The sequence below is a fragment of the Gopherus flavomarginatus genome, chromosome 1 (assembly GCF_025201925.1).
Source record: "Gopherus flavomarginatus isolate rGopFla2 chromosome 1, rGopFla2.mat.asm, whole genome shotgun sequence".
NCBI classification, from domain to species: domain Eukaryota; kingdom Metazoa; phylum Chordata; order Testudines; family Testudinidae; genus Gopherus; species Gopherus flavomarginatus.
In genome coordinates this window covers 356,656,919-356,679,500 of record NC_066617.1, presented here as the reverse complement: position 1 = coordinate 356,679,500, position 22,582 = coordinate 356,656,919, and the positions used below count along the sequence as shown (strand labels likewise).

At 42.6% G+C, this 22,582-nt stretch overlaps 1 protein-coding gene across 7 annotated transcripts in view; it reads right to left on the bottom strand.

Moving 5' to 3' along the window:
• TENM4 (teneurin transmembrane protein 4) overlaps positions 1–22,582 on the bottom strand; it is a 1,003,172-nt gene that overhangs the window by 335,531 nt on the left and 645,059 nt on the right. The window contains exon 5 of one of the 7 annotated variants that reach the window (XM_050940297.1): positions 6,041–6,250. The exons of the other annotated variants lie outside the window; for them this stretch is intronic. Within the exon in view, the coding sequence (XP_050796254.1) occupies positions 6,041–6,250 (210 nt within the window). The remainder of the gene's footprint in view (positions 1–6,040; positions 6,251–22,582) is intronic. 7 annotated transcript variants of the gene reach the window in all.

Genomic DNA, 22,582 nt, shown 5'->3' with positions numbered 1-22,582 from the left:
TCAGCCTGTTGTTGAACCGCTCTTTGCTGCTGTCAAGTTGCCCGGTGTATGGCTTCATAAGCCACAGCATTAAGGGGTTGGCAGGATCTCAGGATCACAATGGGCATTTTGACTTCCTTTCCGGTGATCTTCTGGTCTGGGAAGAAAGTTCCTGCTTGCAGCTTCTTGAAAAGGCCAGTGTTCCCAAAAGATGAGTGCATCATGCACCTTTCAGGACCAGCCTTCGTTAATGTCTTGCCATGAGGGCAGGGGACTGGACTCGATGACCTCTCAAGGTCCCTTCCAGTCCTAGAATCTATGAATCTATGAATGTCCGTGAAACGCCCACAGTGATCCACAAGCATCTGGAGAACCACAGAGAAATATCCCTTCCGATTAATGTACTTGGTGGCTAGGTGGTCTGGTGCCAGAATTGGAATATGCATGCCAGCTATCGCCCCTCCACAGTTAGGGAAGCCCATCTGTGCAAAGCCATCCACAATGTCACACACGTTGCCCAGAGTCTTTCGGCTCAGGATATGATTAATGGCCCTGCACACTTCCATCAACATGCGTCCAGCAGTCAACTTTGCAACTCCGAACTGGTTAGCAACCAATCGGTAGCAGACTGGAGTAGTCAGCTTCCATAGTGGAATCGCCACACACTTCTCCAATAACAGGGCAGCTCTCATTCTCGTGTCCTAGTGCCGCAGGGCTGGGGCGAGCTCATCACACAGTCCCATGAATGTGGCTTTCCTCATGTGAAAGTTCTGGAGCCACTACTCATCATACTGGACATGCATGACAATGTGACTCCACCACTCAATCTTTGCTTTCCAAGCCCAAAAGCGGTGTTCCACTGTGGTCAGCACCTCTATGATTGCCACAAGCAATCTCGTGTTGGAGCTACTGAGAGTGGCGAGATCAATTTTGAACTCCTCTTGCCTTTGTAGTTTAAGGAATAACTCCACTGCCACTTGTGGCATGTTAGTGAGAGTGAGCAGCATACTGCTCAACCCAGTGCGGGATCCATTTCTGCAGACTAAAGAGGCAGAGCGCACAGTACACAAGCATTTGAAAGATGGTGCCAAATGCGGGTGGAAGGGCAGGGATTTCTGGGATGTGAAGCAATGCATCACAGGGCATTGGAACAGGAACCAGGATGCCCTGCACTCTCCTCCGACTTCCCACAACTCTTAACGGCAGAAGAGAAAGAGCTGCTCTGGGGGATAGCTGCCCAAAGTGCACCACTCAGAATACTCCTGCAAGTGTGAACACGCTATTGCGCAGGCAACTGACAGTGTGAACACACAACAGCGGTTTCCCTTCAGCGCTCCATGAGCTGCGCGGTAACTCTGTCAGTGTAGAGGAACCCGAAGGGTTAAGCTGAGTGAACTCTTCACACTGCACTTAGGCCCAGAAAAGGCAAGTGGCTCGGAGGAATGGGAAAACAAAGCCATGTGGCAACATGTGAAGCCACTCTGATCTCTATTCCCACAGTTCAAAGTGACCAAAGAGTAGGCTGTAGGAAAGTGTTATTGCTGTGAAGTGACCAAGCACCTAGCTCAGACAGAAGAATCAGAAAGGGGGAGCAAATTAATCTTAAGTAAAACTGAGGGACCTACAGGAACTGAGACAACGGGTGAGGGGAAGAGCATCGGTTTTCTTGTAATTGTCTAAAGAGAAAAACACACTTCTGCCATTGATTTGAAGGAGAGGAGGCTTGTAGGGCCTGATTCAGATTCCACTGAAGTCAATGGAAAGAGTCCCACTGGTTTCAGCTGGAGCTGCCCCAGTCCCTCAGTCTCTGACCCTAAAAGACTTAACATTATGGACTTAACATTATGCTGTGAACAGTCTCATTGACTTCAATGATTGCAAAATCTTGCTGAGGGAGGGACTGTGTTGTCTATGCCTTGCACAGCACTGCATGCAGTGTTGGCACTAAAGGTATAACAACATTGTGCCAGAGTGAATCCTACCCTTAGCTTCTGTAGGACTTTTCTATGACTCTCTTACATTCACCTTGGGTGACATAGGCAAACGGTGTGATGTCGCTATTCATGAAGTAATGTCCTCACTGAGAGCAAATGAAACAAGACTGGTGCAAAGGAGTGGGCAGCAAGGACAAGCAGGATTGCAAACAGTCAGGAAGTATTCAAAAAGACATTTGGGTCCAAATTTTCAAAAGTGGCCTCTAAGGCCCTGATCCTGTAAAATATTCCAACAAATGGACTTCGAGCCCAATGACTTCACGGGGGCTCTCTACAGGCACACAGACCCATGTGGAGTACCTTTCAGGATCGGGGCCTAATACTGGATAACCATCTTTAGGCCCCTTCTGTTCTCATTGACTTCCACTGGAATAGTACATGTTCTGTTCCATGATCTCTAAAGCTTAGCACCCAGACAGTGAGAGGCTCAAATCAGAGGTGACTTTAAAAAATGTGGGCCTCCATCTTAGTTCCTGAACAGATGTGGCAGGTTATGCAGACGTTTTTCTCTTGTATCCTCATTTGTCCTTCCTATCTGCTTATGTGGCTTTATATACTTCATAAAAACAAAAAAACCTGAAGATATCTAAAGATGTCCAGTGGTTAGGGAGTTGGAACACTCAGCTTTAATTCCTTGCTCTGCAACAAACTTCCTGTGTAACCTTGGGCAAGTCACTTAGATCCAGATTTTTAAAGCTATTTAGACATTACTGCACTTAGCAATATAATGCCTAATTGATTTAGGAGCCTAAATCTCATGAGATCGAGAATCCTAAACCAGTTAGGTGTTGCAATGATGAGCACAGAAAACCCTAAAATCTGGGCCTTAGTTTCTTTGTACCTCTCTGTTCCCCATTATCTGTAAAGTGGGGATAACAGCATTTCCCCACCTCACAGTGGTGCTGTGAAGATAAACAGATTAAACATTACAAGGGCTTCAAATACTATAGTTATGGGGGCCATAAGAGTACCACAGATAGACAAATTTCTGACTATGGTATTATCTCATAATGTTCCTCTTTGCTTGTTAGGCAGCATGTCGGTGTAGTTGATTTTTCTTAGATTGTCATAAAAGTATTTGAGATACCTTAAAGGGGCCTGATTTTCAGGAAGTGCTGACCACCAACACTAGCCAAAAATCAGGACCTTTTATGGTCTCTCAAGTTGGGCACCCAAAAACTGAGACACCTAAAATCACCAGTCACTTTGGAAAATATGGCTCAAAAGATCATAGAAATCTGGGAGTTCACACGAATAAGAAGAAAAGTGATTTTGATTCTGAAAATTCCTTCTGTTATTAAAATGTTTATTAACAATAGAGATATGGGGTTACACTTTGATTTTAAATAGAAAAGATGGGTTTCCAATATATGGACCACAAAAATAAAACGTTGAAGAAAGAAAATCTGTGGGTCTTTACCTACTACTTTAGTTCTTCAATATTTTTAGTTGAACATTTGAAATTTTAGTTGAACATTTTCCCAGAAATACTACTACATTAGAACCTTTTTCAATGGAGCGGAACTCAGAAAAAGACTAGTCTAATGTATCTTCAAAAATATCTTTTGTTCCATGTGCATTATATTTGCATTTTACATGGGGATTTGGAACAGCAGCTCCATGGGTGTTACTTACTTTGGATGGACTCCTCTAAAGCTGAGTTTACACAGCTGTGGAAAGAAAACCTAGCAGGGATCAATTAAAAAGTGCAACACAAATCCTTAAGCAGGCATTCCCAGGCAGCCCTGTTGAGACAGCCACTATACACAGAGAATGAGTGCTCTAACTGTATTAAACTTAGTCCTAACCAAAATAAGCTTTTACTAATTTTCCCTATTTAGGGGACATAAAGAGCTGCCTTTGTCATTTAAAGTCTACGCTGACTAAGCCTCATAGAAACAGAACTTTAAGGAAGCAAGGCAATTAAATCCATTAAGAGAGGTCAGAAGAGCCTTAGCATTTTAGACATGATGGACTTGTATGGTCTGTGCTTCTCATTCAGGTGAACTCCCAGATTATGGGTTGATAGGATGCATAATAAGTCAATGAGGCTTTCAAAGGTCACCTTTGTTTTTTGCTGATAGCAGAGTGACGGTGACATCTTAGCAGGTCACAAATGTGCTGTATTTACCTGCACCTCTCATTACTGAACAACTCGAGTCAGCACCCAAATGAGACCCCAGACACACTGTCTCTGTATGGGACATATTTATTACCAACCTGCAGAATTTTACACACAAAGAAGGCCCTGGGGAATGTAAAGCCTCGACAAACTGATGCAAGGAGAGGAGGAGTATAAATAAGCAGACAGCTGAAGAGCCTAAAGTCTCACTAACTCACCAGCACATCAATAATACAATAATGTCATCAACTCACTGCAGACTCTGAACAATGCTTTTTCTGTTGTTCAGTTAATTAGTAAAAGAAGAGATTAAGGGGTTTAATCTCTCTCTCTCTCTACCTGGAGAGGGTGTCGAGACAGATAGATGGACAAAGAGACAGAATATAAGAATTACTGAGGATGTTAGTTTGGGCAGCTTTTGTCTCCAACCAACAATCACTGCGTTACTGTGAACACTAAAGGTTCATCCACACCACTGCAAACTTGACTATACTAGTGACTGAAGGGAGGTAGGAGGATATGAATTTTAAGCAGTTTCCTGAATGAATGCAACACTGTATTTCCCCCCTGTTCTCCTTATGATGACAATTCACGGAAGATAACCTTCTCCACTGAAAAGCCCTGAAGGAAAGTTAGTTTTTACCATAGCAAATGCAAGAAAGAGAAGAAAGAGGAAGCTGAGAAGGGGAGGAATTAATTCAATGTCAAACTTATCCCTTTCCTTTGAAATAACACCATACTAGGAAACCTTCTTAACAGCTCAACTGAAATGGGGCTAAGTTGTTACCAGATGCTGTAAACCTCTCTCACTTTTTTTTTTTTTTTTTTTTTTGGTAGATGTCTGTGAATGGCTTCACCTCCATAAATCAGACCTTCCTGCAATTATCACTCTGGCTGGATAGCAGTGGGCTGACTTGCATTGTTGTTTCACAGCTGGTATCTGCACTACATCAGGTTGCACTGTCCTTGATGAATTTAACATTGCTTTATCAATGAGCTTTGTTTCTCTTTTTACAAGTCATTGTCTTTAGGATGCGAAGTTGTAAAGCAAATCATTTTATTTCCTTTGCATTTCTTTACTTATCTCAGTCGGAGCCACCCAGGAAAGGGATCCCACTAAAAGGATGAGGATTCGGTACCTAGTAGGATAGGGTCCTGTTGCTGCCTTTGTATGTTACCCTTAGGATATTTATCCAGGCTACTTGTAGAAATTTGGATCCATAACCTATTTCTGGCCTGTGCGTGTGACAGTAACGTGCTCATGTCACTTGTCACAACTCATATTTGGGTTAAAACATGCAGGCTGAGGCTTCAGAAGTTAGTTTTTACATCTGTACTCTCATAATGCAGCCACTGAGATTGTCTCACATCTGTACCAATCTGAGAGTAGAAGGCCCAGCAAAACCATAAAAGCAGACCCAGTGAAAAGTTTCTCATAAACTTGAAGTTCTTCAGGACACAGTCCCCTCATCTGTTTACAATTCAATCAAAGTAAACATTTCATAAAGCCTGAATACTATCTGATCTCTGAACTGGTCATCTGAAAGGAAACGTTCCTGACATCCATGCACTGAACGTACACAGAAAGTTGTACAGACTGCCTGACATGCTGTCCCGCAGCGAAAACACTAACGTGTGAAGTTGGGTGACATTTCAGCAGGGCTGCCTCAGCCACAATCAGCATTTCAGAGCTGGGCTCAGGTGCTGTCTTCAAGGTAGGTGATTTGTTCTAACCAGCACAGCAATTCGGCGGGACACAATTCCGCAGGAAACACAAGGAGTTTAAAACAATACACATAAAGTGGCTGCAAAACTGAAGCAGAAAGTCAAACACATGGTGAATTATTATTCAAAGTCCAGGAGGCAAACCAAACCTGCATCCTACAGGCCCACACACAACTTGTACAACAAGCAAGCAGTAAAGTAGGTAGAGAGAATAACTCACCATTGGCAGGTACACAGAGGTTTCCAGAGCCACTTTTAACTAAGAATGAATTAGGGACAAACTCTTCCTCAGAGTCAGAGTCCTGGGTTGGCTGGGCCACACCATTGCCTAGCAACCTTCTCTGGCTCTCATTGGCCGCAGGGGGAGGGGGAGGGGAAGGGGACTGCTCAATAGGGGTTGATGAGGCAGATGAACAATGCAAAGGAGGACCTGTGAACCACAAACACAAACACAGACAGAAAAATAAAAATTTAAGGCACACAAGGAAAGTCAACAGAAAACATGCACAGTGGGGTGGGGGGGACTTTCAAAAATAGGACATACTGCACATATTTATTAACACATCTGTGTAAATATGCATGGCGTGTGAATTTACACAGTGCATATGCATCTCTCGCTATATATATACACACACACAAATATTAATATGTTGTACAGTGTGCTTCTTATAAATCCTGTAATTTCCAATCTAATGTAGAATGTGTGTCTAATGAAATGCACACTATCAACAAATTTAAGCACCAAATTTAGCCTTTTTTTAAGTTTTACTAAATTTATCACTAGAAATGCTTTTGTGATTTCTTAAAAATTATTCAGAACAGTTCTTGATTTGGATGTAATCATTCCTCTGTACTGTTTATAACCCAAAGTGCCCTTACTCACATGAGTAAAGGGGACAGGACAGACTCAAACACTGCAGTGATGTGCTAGTGCATGTCAGCACACCAATGAAATTGACTAGCAACAGGCTAGACTACAAGTAAATCCAGACAGTATAATTTCATGAAGTCAAGAGAGAGGCAGTATAATAAGTAGTATTTATATCGGGCCACTCCTGGCTCAGGAAAAGCTCCTATTGACCTCAAAAGAAGTTAGATTGGGCCCGAAGTGAGTATTTAGGCCCCAATTCTGCAAACACACTGCAAAGAGTTTGCAGGATCTGGATTTTAATACTTAATGACAGCAAAAGTATTTCAAGCAGATTTTCAAACAAAACTATCAAATAAAAAATCCCAAGTGCCTAAAAGAAAGGCTGTTATATTTATTCAAGCCTGATCTCTGAATATGTGCAGTACATCACTAAAAACAGAGGGAATATAAACACAAACATATAAGAAGTTAAAATACAGGACAATGCATTTAACACTGAATTTTTTCATTGAAACACTTCATATGAAAGTAATAATGATAAATCTGTCACATTTTCCAAATACTGAAAAATCATCATGAAAATTACTCAGTGCTGAAAAATCAGCATGGAAACCTGTGTCAAACTTTCTAAAAAAATGTTTTTAAAAAGCTTTACTTGATTAAACATAATGCTTGCAGTGTTGCTGTAGCTGTATTGGTACCAGAATATTAGAGAGACAAGGTGGGTGAGGTAATATCTTTTATTGGACCAACTTCTGTTGGTGAAAGAGACCAGCTTTTGTACTGTAGTTAACATATTTTAAAGGACTTTTCAATATGAAGTGGCCTGTTAACACCCCTGCACCCCTAACACCAAAAAGGGGGGTTAGTGGGTTAGAGATTGTTGTCATAAGCCATAAATCCATGATTTTTAGTGAATAGCAAAGTTATGAATCTAAGCTCCCAAACTCATCTTTTAAAAGTGCTGTGCAGGTTTCCTTTGAGGACAAGGATTGAGAAGTCAGATATGGAGTGATCCTTTTGTGAAAGTGTTCTTTTTCGGTTTGAGTTCATTTGAGAGTATAATGATTCTCTGGTCCGACCCAGGTAACACTAATATGCCTCACTCTCCTCACTGTGTCTAGGTCAGGCAGCACACGTTGAACAAATCATCATACATTATATTCAGAGCCCAATAAGATTGGCCAGTATGCATAATGATCTGAAAAGAAGTCCTAAATTCAAAATGTCAACATTTTTGTCAGTTTATGTCAGATGGTTTATGTTATATATATATATGTATATATTATATATACACACACACACACACACACACACATATAACATTATACTACACACGCACACACAATACATATACTGCAGTTCATTAGATTTTATTTTCTCTGATACTGAAAGATTGGTTAGTGAAATGAAAAACGTGGGGAACCCCCCATTGACAACACTGATTTTAATCATCTGCCCCCCTTACAGCTTTCACACTAAACTTTTCGCAGACTTCAATAGGAGTTATACATGCCTTAAGCAGTACATAATCAGACCTTTGATATGAACAGTTCGACTGAAATCATTCAGCAATTTGCAGGTTACTGGCACATATTGCTGTGTCCTGGAAAACCCCATCTTATGAATATGGATGCAACAGAGGATTTTACAAGCTACAGGATGACAATGTGTACCAGTCATTTACACGCATAGCTGCATGATTGTTATACAGGGCATATAACCACTTCATATTACACATATCAACAACTGTTATGTATAGAAGTCGAACATACCTGACAGCCCCATCAAGGAGAATTATCTACATTTTCACTGATGGATAAAAAGCCAAAAACTAAAATTTGATCAGTAAAACAAATAAATAAATAATCTAACAAAAATAAAGCAAGAAGGAAATCCAAGATATAAGGGTAAATCCTGCCCACTTTCTCACCCAAGTAATCCCATTAAAGCCAGTGGGATTACGTGACTGAGTAAAGCGAACAGGATTTGGCCCATGTGCTTTCATTCTGGCAGCCAGAGCAAAATTTCTAATTGATTGGTACAAAACGAATCCACAGCAACATTGGGTTGCTATGGAACCTGAGCATGCAGGCAAGTCTGTCTGCAACATATGCTATTTCTCCCTCAAAAAATGATAAAACAGAAGGACTAGATAACCATTCATTATGCACATTCTTGCAATTTGGAAACTAACAGAAAAATAAAACCATATTCCAACTATGGGCCCCTTGCATCAATTTATAACAATCCCATATATCCTCTTGTATTGAATAGTCAAATTATGCTCTTTGGATTAGAGGCAGAATAATATAATTTGAATAGATCTGTCTGAATGGTATGTTACTCTCTCTGGGTCAGAGTGCTGTAGTGCAATGCCATGCCTCAAGGAGGCATGCAGGGATGGCACCTCTGCCTCAGAGCGTTTGTCAGGAAGTGAGTAACTTGGGGCATTCCCACATGAAGTGTTATTTCCAGCTTCAGGAGACATACCTCCTGATTGAGCTAGTGTGCTATGAACAGTTCCTGTCTAAGACGGTAGGTATGTATTCAAGGTGGCTAGCCCCTCCTGCTGCGGTGCCATGCTGCTATTTCTAGCACACTCGCTTGATCAGAGTTGGCGTGGAGATATCTCCTTGAACTGGGAGTTACACCTCTAGCTCCAAGTATAGACATATCCTCAGCAAAGCATTCTGACAAGTACAGGAAGTAACGAGGACATTAAAACTCACTGATCTAATAGGGTGACCAGATGAGAGGCGTGAAATATAGGGACGCGGGGGGGTGGGGGGAGGTGGTGGTAGTGTTTGCCGGCGGAGCAAAAAAACCCAAGAGCCAGTGGTGGAGGGGGGGAACAAAAAAACCAAGAGCCGACAGAGCATAGGAAAAATTGGTGGGGGCTGAGCACTCACCGGCAGCTCCATGGCTCTCCCCTCCCCCAGCACCAGCCCCTCTTCACTCTCCCTCCACCTCCCCTGAGCAGGCTGCCGTGTTCTCCTTCTCCCCCACCCTCCAGCGCTTGTGCTGCCATACAGCTGATTAGTGCAAGCCTGGGAGGGAGAGGTGAGCAGAAAGAATGTGGCGTGCTTGGGGAAGAGGCGGGGCCAGGGCGGGGATTTGGGGAGGGATCCAATGCGAGGGAGGGGGCAGAGTCGGGGCAGGACCGGGGCAGAGTTGGGGCGGGGGGGGCACAAGCCCCCTCCGCCTGTGCGCCGGAGGGCAAAGTATCAGGACAATTCGCATCCCAACCAAACATCAGTCAGGACGTGGGACAAATAAGTAAATATCGGGACAGCCCTGATAAAATCGAGACGTCTGGTCACCCTACTGATCTAATAAAACAGACACATCTAGCAACAACCTGAAACATAGCATCCTTATTATTAAATTTACAAACTAACCCCCATCAGGACACTAGAGACTCTGGGTACCCTCTCCTACAGCAGGTAACCACATTATCTGTATATGGCTTCAAATTTATGTGAATAAAATACCTGATATATTATGTATTGTGGCATATCCCCAAAAATCAAAAGTTCTCCAGAAATCGTTAGGAAAGTAAGTGCTGCCCAACAATGACTCTTCATGCTGCAAATACTGTAAGGCACCTGTTTCAATCAGGTTTAATGTTGGTCAAAATACGTAAAAGGGTATTGCCTGCTATAAAGATATTAAGTAACATCAGATTTTTATCTGTCTATTGTCCCTTCTATAACACCTTTCAACTGAAGATCTCACGTTGCTTTACAAACACTGATTTCTGCCCAGTGATACTCCTGTGAGGTTCGGGGGAGTTACTGTCCCTCTTTATAGATAAGGAAACTGAGTCATAGCATGCTTACGTCCCTTGCGCAAAGTCACGCAGTGAGTCAGTGACAGAAACAGAACACAAAACTGCTATCAGTTCTGTTCTAAACATTTGGCCAATCTCATTAGGGCCTCAAAGCCTGACCATTTCTCATCTTAAAAAAATATTGTTTTAATTAGCAAAAATACAAATACAAATACAAAAATATGTAATCAGAAAGCAGAAAAAAGTATGGTCGCTTCTCTATAGAGTGAACATCTACACGTCTATAGTCTTAATGTTTACATGGCCCCACAGTTCATACCGTGGGGGTGTGAATTGCCACGCACATCAGCATGCTATTCTGTAACTCCCCCATGTGGATGCTGCAGGTGCAAAATAAAAGGTATCTTGAATCTATGACCTTGTAATCATAGATTCCAAGGCCTGAAGAGACTATTGTGATCATCCAGTCTGACTTCCTGAATAACATAGGACACAGAACTTCCCCCAAAATAATTCCTAGAGCATAGTCCTCTTTAAACAAATTAGGATTTGTGGATTACCTCATGCCAGTTAAAATGCTTAGTTTATTACATAGTCCTAAAAATGAAGTTTATAACAGCTATACGAGGGATCCTTAATTATACTGGCAATGACAAGCACCATTATAATCAAATTATAATACAGCACAAGCCTTGTCTTTGAAAAATAACGCTGGCAGCCATTCTTGATTCAAAACATGGTTGGATAAATGATACAAAATGTGTACTCCATAATCTGCACCTGCTGGATGAGTTTATTACCCTGTCAAACAAAAAGAGAATCTAAACATATGCACTTTTTTCCTCCTTGCAAAGCGGCTTTGAGCGATCCTTATTGACATCCAAACTAAATCATACTGATCTATATTAAAAATGTATCTAGTCTTGAGCTGGAGAAATCCATGACCTGCTTATACAACGGAAATATGTTTGTTCCTATATCTGCTTCCCCTCACTCCCGCCCCCAAGAAGAGTCAATTTCCCCTCACCATTCCTAATTGACTAAGGGTATGTCTACACTACGGGATTATTCCGATTTTACATAAACCGGTTTTGTAAAACAGATTGTATAAAGTCGAGTGTACACGGCCACACTAAGCACATTAATTTGGCAGTGTGCGTCTATGTACCGAGGCTAGCGTCAATTTCCGGACTGTTGCACTGTGGGTAGCTATCCCGTAGCTATCCCATAGTTTCCGCAGTTTCCCTCGCCCATTGGAATTCAGGGTTGAGATCCTAATGCAAAAACAGTGTCGCGGGTGATTCTGGGTAAATTTTGTCACTCAATCCTTCCTCCGTGTAGCAACGGCAGACAATCATTTCGCGCCCTTTTTCCCTGGATTGCCCTGACAGACGCCATAGCATGGCAACCGTGGAGCCCACTTTGCCTTTTGTCACTGTCACCGTATGTGTACTGGATGCTGCAGACAGACGCGGTACTGCAGTGCTACACAGCAGAATTCATTTGCCTTTGCAAGGTAGCAGAAACGGTTACCATCCCTATTGCACCGTCTGCCATGCCATTGTAAACTGGCGATGAGATGACGGTTATCAGTAGTTATGTACTGTCTGCTGCTGTCATGGGTGCTCCTGGCTGGCCTCGCTGAGGTCGGCCGGGGGCGCATGGACAAAAATGGGAATGACTCCCCAGGTCATTCCCTTCTTTATGTTTTGTCTAAAAGTAGAGTTAATCCTGCCTAGAATATGGGGCAAGTGTACTAGAGAACCAGAGAGCACAGTCGCTCCGTGTCAGAGCCCCAGAGATCCCGCAGAAATGATAAGCTGCATGCCATTCTAGGGGGTGCCCCTGCAACAACCCCACCCGTTGCTTCCCTCCTCCCCCAACCCTCCTGGGCTACCGTGGCAGTGTCCCCTCATTTGTATGATGAAGTAATAAAGAATGCAGGTATAAGAAACACTGACTTTTTAGTGAGATAAAATGAGGGGGAGGAAGCCTCCAGCTGCTATGATAGTCCAGGCAGGACAGAATCTTTTCTTTAGACATGAAAGGGGGGGCTGATGGAGCTCAGCCTGCAGTTGCTATGATGAAGACGGTTACCAGCCGCTCTGTACCATCTGCCGGGAATGACCAGGAGTCATTCCCATTTTTACCCAGGCGCTCCCAGCCGACCTCACCGAGGCCAGCCAGGAGCACTCACGGGCTGATGATGACGATGGATAGCAGTCATATTGTACTGTCTGCCTCCGGGAAGGGGATGCTGGTGTTCAGCGCTGCAGCACCCCATCTACCAGCAGCATGCAGTAGACATAGGGTGACATTGAAAAAAGGCGAGAAACTTTTTTTTTCCCTTTTCTTTCCAGGGAGGGGGGAAGGGTGTAAATTGATGACACATACCCTGAAACACCCAGGAAAATGTTTTTGACCCTTCAGGCACTGGGAGCTCAGCCAAGAATGCAAATGCTTTTCGGAGACTGCGGGATAGCTGGAGTCCTCAAGTACCCCCTCCCTCCCTCCATGAGCGTCCATTTGATTCTTTGGCTTTCCATTATGCTTGTCACACAGCACTGTGCTGTGGTCTCTTTCTATCATAGATTTTTTCAAATGCTTTGTCATTTCGTCCATGCTGGAGCTCTTTTTGGATTTGGGACTGCATCGCCACCCGTGCTGATCAGAGCTCCACGCTGGGCAAACAGGAAATGAAATTCAAAAGTTCACGGGACTTTTCCTGTCTACCTGGCCACTGCATCCGAGTTCAGATTGCTTTCCAGAGCGGTCACAATGGTGCACTGTGGGATAGCTCCCGGAGGTCAATACTGTCGATTTGCAGCCACACTAACCCTAATCCGACATGGCAATACCGATTTCAGCGCTACTCCTCTCATCGGGGAGGAGTACATAAATCAGTTTAAATAGCCCTTTATATCGATATAAAGGGCCTCGTTGTGTGGATGGGTGCAGGGTTAAATCGGTTTAATGCTGCTCAATTCAGTTTAAACATGTAGTGTAGACCAGGCCTAATACTGATCAGCATGAAGGAATGTAGTAAGGGTGAGATCCTTACCATGCCCTAGGCTAGGATGAGCTGTCTCACATAGGAATCAGGAGAGCTGGCATCAGGGCATTCCAACAGCTGCATTTGAAATGGGTTGCTGACATGTAGAAGAATGCAAGATGGGCTCTGCCCTGCCTCCTTAACAGTGTTAACTTGCTTTCTCTGTAGAATATGAAATACAGTAATTTCCTCCAGTTGCCTTTCAGAGCATTGGAACCTCTGCTGCCTTGAGGAGAGGAGTGGGAGAATATCTATGCCCATCTGGCATTTTGATTTTCAAGGTGAGGGGAACATATTTGAAACAGCCCCCTGATTATCACATGGAAAAATGCTTCTTTTTTAGCTTACACAAGTGTGGCTTCCTCAGAAAGGCAGGTAGGGAGAGAAAGAAAGAATTCTCCTGAGGACTCTCAGCAGTCACACCTTTCCTATGGGCAGCATATCATGCCTTTCATATGGACAGCATAAAACACCTCTGGAAAAAAAGGCAAGTCGGATTAGCTGTCTGGCAAAATATGTCAGTGAATCATATGAATAAGAAGTTGTTGTTGAAATTTATTGCTGTTCCTTAACAATAGATGGTCACAACAGCGGAGTTCAACAGGAAATATATATCTTGCACTTAGAATTGATTTTTAAAAGTAGCTTTCAAAAACTATTCTTAATCATTCTATTTCCTGAAGTTTCACCTGAGATTTGGGTTTTTTTATTTTAATAATTTTGTGTGTTGATTTACAGCTGCAGAATAAAGAGGAAGAATAAAAGGGGCAAATGAAGATCATCTGAACAAGGAAAGTTTGGGCAGTTACTATGTCACCAAAATAAAGATTTAAATAGATGTGCCTTGAAAATGAAAAATAATGGTGGGCACTGCAGAGAGGTCTGGAGTATTAGAAAAAGGGCAAATAAAAGGTTAGGGTGAAATACTGAACCTCACTTGAACTCCCATAGAGTTAGGGGACCATATGTTACCGATATGACCAGCACGGCAGGTGTTTTGCATAGGATTGTGTGGCCCTGAAGCACATTTTTCTCTCTGCTATGAACTGCTATGATGTGTTTTATGCTATAGTTTGCCAGGGCGCTATATTCATTATGAAAAAAGTCCTTCCCGTGGATGAAATAGCCGAAGGATGGGCAGGAATTTGAGAACAACCCTGTCCAAGTTTGCTGAACCCAACGTGCATCATGCAGGTTCTTTTGGGGAGACGTTCATCATGATGGAAACCACAACAGTGCACGTACAGAGGAGTTCGTACAACAACCAGACATGAGAGCATTGTGTGGCTATGGGGAATTCAGCACTGGGATGTGGGAAGGAAAAAAAGGACAGTTGGCTGCAGACCTATGCCCTCATGCCTATTTTCTGTCACCCATACTCCAGAGATGGGCTGCCAGGGAGTAGGCTCTTCTGAGCTGGCACCCTGACAAGATGCTACCTGCACTCTGCTGTTGAGGTATATACCAGTGTAGATTTTGATACAGGTAGCATGCCCATGCAGGAGCATAAGGGGAAATAGGACTCCCCTGTGCTGCTCTTGTGCAGGCTACTTGGAACTTGAGCTGGGGCCTGCTGGGGTAACATTGCATGCCCGCTTACTCCCTGCCAGAGTGGGGTGGAGGTGGGGAGGGGCAAGGAACAGAGAAAGTCTCCACCCACAGCCCAGCTAAGCTAGTGCAGTAAAACAAGCCAGCAGAAAATTACTATTGCTTGAACCAGGATGGAGCGGAGGGGAGCAGGGAGGGCATTGCTGCTCCCTAAAACTCTGTTTCTCCTGTGGCCTGAGATGCTCTGTGGTGGCGCAGCAATGCTCATGATGCACGCTGTGCTTAGGAGATATTTTAGCCCTCTGTATGGATGAGGGTTCACTGAAATGTGTGACTACAGTCTGAACCCTCTCAGGATTCTGCCAACCTAGAAACAATGGGCTAGATTTTCAGAAAATTACACAGGCCATTACATGAGCTGACTATACAGCTGAGTCATTTGTGCACACAACAGCAGAAACTGTTGCAAGTAAGCCCTGAAACTTTAAAAAAAACAAGCCCAGTGACTGAAATTGGGCAGTTGCAACAAAATGCAAGCAGGTCATCCAATTTCCAGCTACACAAGAAAATGCTTGTATAAAATAACCTTCCCATAAAGAGGGTCAGTATAAACAATCCAAGCCACTCTAGCCTATTCATGCTATTGCTTCAGGAATATTTATGCAAATCATCTACATTTGCTAAAGTTTTATGGGAAGCACAAGCCTAATTATGGGGATCAGCATTACAAAGGCTCGCTCAGCTTTACTCAAAACCAACTTGTAAAAGCATAATGTAATCAGTAGGAAGGATGATGAGCTGCCCATGAAATGGCCTGTCTCAATATGACACTAATGCTGTATCTGATCAAAAACACCCAATATAAAGTCTGAGGTTCTCTGCAAATGATTACATACAAATCTGCTTAGAAGTACGTTTTCCCATAATTTAGAACCAAAGGTTAGACTTTGTAGAAATTGTTTTCACTAAGCCTAACACTAATAGAAAGGTTTACAGCAGCCTTGCAAAACTTTAGCCATTTGCTTGTGTGGGGCAAAGTTTTGTTTGTTTTTGACAGGTGCATATAAGATCATCAGTCTGTTTTCTGAGACATCGGGTCATAGAAAACATCTTTTGTGGCTGGTCTGGTCAATTTCCACAGAAAATCTGCAAGGCTGGTTTATGCAGATTTTTTTTTTTTTAACAACCATGCCAGTGAAGTACCAGTGGAATGCTGTAAACCAAACCACAACTCCATTGCATTAGCACGTGTGCACCAGAAAGTGAAACTTACTAGATACATGGTCCAAGCCTAAAGCTCAGCCCAGGTTCATCAAAAGGCTTGCTACCTTTTATGAACCTTCCAACTGAACCTCGGTCAATGTGGATGAGGCTTTACTGTGTTTAAACCAAGTCTGGAAAACATGTTTGAGGCCAGATCATGTTGCCAAAAGAGAAAGAGACGTGTATTCCCTTCTCTCTGTTAAGGAGGACAGAGGACTCTTCCGGGAGAAGGATGAACGTAGATAGGATATAAGTGTCTAGAGAATGACTGATGGTAGACAATCCCATGGAGATGCTTCCACTCCTTCCTTTTGTCAGTGGTTCTCCAAACACTTTCCTCCAAAATACTTAATGGATCCCATCAGGTGTGTGGTCTTAACATTTGCCTTCCTAGCCTTTAGCCAGAAGTGTGGTATCAACCACATCAAATACCATGGGACTAGAGGCTAAATAGAGAGAGTCCACAGATCAATCAGAAATGAAGTCAGCAGCCCAGGAGATACTTTGAAGCAATGAGCTTATATTCTTCTTTGTGGAAGGAAGTGAATCTGTCTAAAATAAGTACAGTCCATGCAAAATGAGTAGAAGCTGCTGATGTCTGGAGAGCCACCGAGTTGATAGGATAGTTAGAACGTGAAGAAAATCCTACCCATTTATCAGCAAGCTTGTTGGGGACAAAATCATCTTCAGGTGGAATGAATGGGCCCTTTAACAAAGAGGCTATTTTGGGTAAAGTTACAATCTTGGCTTTACATTTTGGTACTACACAAAGTTTCTGAGCTTATTTGTTAAGCCTTTTGTACTTATCAGGACATTCTTGATCAGATCCAATGATGTCTCCTATTACCAACTAGAAAAGGAAGCATAAATGCTTCTTAGAATTTGATTGAAGCCATTTCCTTGTGAGTTTACCATCCTGTATATCCTGGCTCATGTCCTTGACATGAGTAACTAGTAAAATATCCAGTATTAATCTCCTTTTTCCAGTACAGTTTCAATTCGCTTTATGGAAAAACATGCTCTCCTAAATTTCTTAGGAGTCATCAAGTTCATAATTAGGTAATTCTCCTTCTTTAGTTCAGAAGAGCAGGATCAAAGCACCTGCCTCTCAAAAACTCTCCTTCTGCAGGCTCCCTTTGTTTGGGTTAGATCTTGAATTATCTGAGAAAGGGGAAAGCTTTCTTTTCCCAAGCCTCTTCTTTCTATAGGCTAGCAGCCCATATACTATTTCACCAGCATATAGAGCATGGGACTTAAGAGTTGTGGGTTCTATTCCTAGATATGCCACTGACCTGCTGTCTGACCTTGGGAAAGACACTTCATGTCTCTGTTTCCCCTACTGCCCTGTGTCTCATTTGTTTATATATACTGTAGGATCTTTGGGGCAGAGACTGTCTCTTACTATGTGTTTGCACAGTGATCTCAGTTAGGGCCTCCAGGTGCTACTGTAACACAAATCATAACAAAGAACAGAGGGTCAGCCCCTTGTGCTTGAGAAATCGTAGCTATTTTGAAGGAGAGTTGTTCACAATGTGTTAAAGAGAGCTAGAGGTCTGAAGACTACCTGCATCACTGGAGGCAGAACTATTCATACAGTTTGGGGTCGGAATAAAGTCCTAGCTGCGGCTCACAGTTGTGGTACTCCTCCAAAGCTGCAGAGCAGAGACACTACTCATCATCAGACTCTTGCTCTAAACCGGTCATCTTTAAAAATGTATCTTTGTGTTAGTAAGAAAATCAAGAGAAAAAATGATAGTCACGGGTTATGTGAACGGTGCTTCTCTGCTGGAAAAGATTCCCAGAGTGGTGCTGATGACAGTGTTGCCAAATAGGTACTGGAATGAAAAGACAGTTTGCCAGGAGAAGCTGTTTTTAGACTAAAGATAAAATCTCTGTTTCAATTTTATAGTTTCATTCCAAACCTAGAACCAACCTAGCAACCAACCAACCACAAAAACATGGATGAAATCAATACAGGAAAATATTCCCAAGCTATTAAGGAGGGATTTACAACCATGGCAGAAAGGAAAAAAAATTTTCCCAAAAAATGACTGGACATCACTGTCATACACAGATAGCTAAGGGTTAATGTCTCTTTCACCTGAAGCACCTGACCAGAGGACCAATCAGAAAACCGGATTTTTTCAACTCTGGGTGGAGGGAAGTTTGTGTCTGAGTCTTTTGTCTGTCTGCCTGCTTTCTCTGAGCTTTGGAGAAGTAGTTTCTACTTTCTAGTCTTCTGTTTCTAAGTGTAAGGACAAAGAGATCAGATAGTAAGTTATATGGTTTCTTTTCTTTGGTATTTGCATGAATATAAGTGCTGGAGTGCTTTGATTTGTATTCTTTTTGAATAAGGCTGTTTATTCAATATTCTTTTAAGCAATCGACCCTGTATCTTGTCACCTTAATACAGAGAGACCATTTGTATGTATTTTTCCTTTCTTTTTTATATAAAGCTTTCTTTTAAGACCTGTTGAAGTTTTCTTTACTGGGAAATTTCAGGGAAATTGAGTCTGTACTCACCAGGGAATTGGTGGGAGGAAGAAATCGGGGAGATCTGTGTGTTGGATTTGCTAGCCTGATTTTGCATTCCCTCTGGGGGAATAGGAAAGTGCTTTTTGTTTCCAGGACTGGGAACGGAGAGGGGGAGTCACTCTGTTTGGATTCACAGAGCTTGTGTCTGTGTATCTCTCCAGGAGCACCTGGAGGGGGGAAGGGAAAAAGGATTATTTCCCTTGGTTGTGAGACTCAAGGGATTTGGGTCTTGGGGTCCCCAGGGAAGGTTTTTCAGGGGGACCAGAGTGCCCCAAAACACTCTAATTTTTTGGGTGGTGGCAGCAGGTACCAGGTCCAAGCTGGTAACTAAGCTTGGAGGTTTTCATGCTAACCCCCATATTTTGGACGCTAAGGTCCAAATCTGGCACTAAGGTTATGACAATCACTTAACTGGCTGTTGTAGGAAAACACACTGACTGGCAAAATGCGATACCGCTATTTCACACAATTTGACAGACTATGACGATGTCCTTTAACTAAGGCTTTGTAGTAAAAGCATTAAAGCAACGTAGTGAGCGCTTTAATCTCTGCCTTTAAACAACTTTTACCAAATAAGATGTTAATCTACATCCTTATCAGACTATTGGTCAAATCCGCTACTCACTGAAAAACCTGACCTCTTCCCAGCTATTATACAAAGCAAGGCTGCCCTTTCCTTTCTTAGGAATAGTCAGAATATTACACTAACGCGCACACACACAAACATACTGTAAGAATTGCCAGACCAGAACAGACCAATGGCCCACGTAGTCTGCCATCCTTCTTTCTCCATTGGTGGCCAATTGTGGATACATAATCCTCTCATAAAACACTTAATTATACAGTACTATACCATAGGGGAAAATTTCTTCTTAACACCACTTGGTAATCAGTTTACACAATGAAGCAAGATGATTGATAGCCATTATGATTTTTTCCTAGCTTGTGTAACTGCAGGTGTGATTTCTGTTCTTATTCATGACTCAGCCTTTTCTGAATCTCACTAAGCTATTTGCTTCAATAATATCCTGTGGCAGGTAGTTCCACAACCTATTTACATGTTGCATTCATTTATCCTTTTCTCCTTTTTAAAATTAATTTCTTTTAATTTTATCAAATGCCCTCTGGTTCTCCCGAATACAGAATCAAGATACATTGGAGATGGAAAGACCTCTTACATCATCTTGTCCATCTTTGCAGGCTAGTGCACAATTGTTCCCTACGGTATATAGTCCAATGCTTTACCAAGTCTAATTTTAAATATCGCCATCAATGAGGCTGCTACAACTTCACTTGACAGATCCACAGTTTAATAATCTCCCACTGTCAATAGTGGTCATCATATATCCTGTACTGAACATTCTTGCACTGGCTGGTGAATGGATAGGTAATTTAGGAGGCCTTTCGATCTCTAATTTCCATCTTCTTTCTTTATTCCTTATACATAACATCCTTTAATCCCACATCCTTTGGTTAAATAAACTGCTTTTACTTTTACTAAAAACCAATTCATTGCTGTGATTGAAATAAGAGTGACAGTCAAATCCCAGTTAAATTAATGAGCTGCAGTACATTGTCTTTCTAAAGAAGCAACAACCATAATAACTTCTGTGCATATTTCAGGAGAGGGCTGGACGCTGCAGGGAGACGTCTGACAGGAACTCAGGAGCCAGGATTCATTGTTTGTTACCTGCAAGGCAAGGTTTGGCCTGGCAGTGTCCTGAAGAGTTTGCCAGCAAGGCAGACACGCTGGTGTGTTCACACAGCTTGGGAGTAGCAAAACTCTCACTTGCTGAGCTCAGAGGAGCAGCACAGTAACTCACAATTATGGGAATCCCAGCAGACTGTCACATTGGCAGGCGATTTGGGGGAAATTTAGAACCAGGAGGATGTTGGGGTTGTTCTGCAAAAAGTAACTGGGTGGCAGAAGCCTGAGTGTGACCGGTGTGCTGGCTGGTAGTGTCAGGGCAAGTGGTGACAAAACCGTGCACTAGTCTGGGCTGAACCCCAGAGTGTCACGCTATGTTATAACTCTCCCCAGAAACTGACGTAGACACAAACTTGTACATATTAAACTCATCAGAGACGTTTTATTGCAGCCCTTTCCTGTTCTACCTACAGAAAAATGCAGAGCCAATCCATGAAAGCTATGTGCTGTCCTCTGTGCTCTTTCTGCAAAGTCCTGTCTAATGTCCCCTTCTGTGAAATGACCTTCGCATTTGGGAAATACAAAGTACATGATTCGCACCTCCTGGGACCTCTAAGATATCCATTTACCAAACTATTATAGAAATGCTGGCAAAATGCATTTACCAAGCCTTTCTGAAGCACTTAATTCAGTCATCTAGACAAAATATGCAGGCTGATTGCAGAGAACTGCTAAAAAAAATCTACTTGAGAAATATTAAATAAACACAGTACCTGCTGGGTATCAGCTAGAGAACTGAAAATAAGTAGGATTTCCTTTATTAGGATATCTAGCTTTACCCTTATTTAGTGATTTACTTAGCTATTGTATCTAAGATATTTAATCTCTGAGTTGCCTCTGATCTGTTTGTACTTCATATGCTTTCATTAGACTAAGAGATATGAAAGACTAACTAAAATGAACAAGAGAAGCACGTTTTGAAGTTGTAAGCCCTGTCCGACCATATCTCCTCTACATTTTTACACATGGTTAAATTAGTTCCACACAACACATGTTAAGGACACCAAGGGACAGTAAAATAAATGTAAACTACACTGATGCAGTAAAACGCCATGCCCCAGTCTGCAAAACTGTATGCTTAAAGAGAGACACTTAAGTCTTTGTTGAGGCTCCTAGGCTGAAATCCTGACCCCGGTAAAGTCATTGGGAGTTTTACTATTGACTTTACCAGGGCCAGGATTTCATCCCTAAACAAGTGGCCTGATTTTAGAGGTGCTGAGAACCTGCAGCTCCCAATAAAGTCAAAATGGATTGAGGTGCCAACAGATAAGTGCCTATGTTTGAAAATGTTACAATAAATCTTTATAAATCTTGTTTTTTGCTTCCACACATATCTTAACAGGAATAAAAACAGCTGGGAACACAAAGGGGATGGAGGAAGTGGCCAGTATTGGTATTTCCATCTGCCACCCCACCCCAAGTCCTTTGGGTGCGCAGAAAAAAACATGGCACACTCATAGAGAAAACAGGGACAGACAATAAGCAACCTGCAGGACAATAAGAGCAACAGAAAGTCCATCACTGCTGCATCCCAGACTCAATAAAACAGTGAGGACTTCTCTGAATACCTTTCCCAGACCTGACAAAGTGCTCTGGGTAAGCTCAAAAGCTTTCACCAACAGAAGCTGGTCCAATAAAAGATCTCACCCACCATGTCTCACTAAGGAAGTTAAGGCACTACTGGCAAGCTGTCTTGCATCTGAAGATTCCCAACTGCATCACTAATTCAAGTATATTTTGAAGGCAATTCTGGTTGGACAAAGTGGCTGTTTGCAGAATAACCATGTGCTGTACCTGTCAGGCAGCCACAAGGCTAAATGTACAAAAGGCACAACTCTTCCTTTTTGTTATTCATTTATGATTTTATCATGAGCCTCCTAAACTAGCAGTTCTCAACCATGGCCCCCTGGGAGGCCACAAGCTGGTTTCAGGGGGCCGTGGATTCCCACGGTTGAAGGATAGGGCCCCTAGCCCTGATGGGGCTGAAACTGG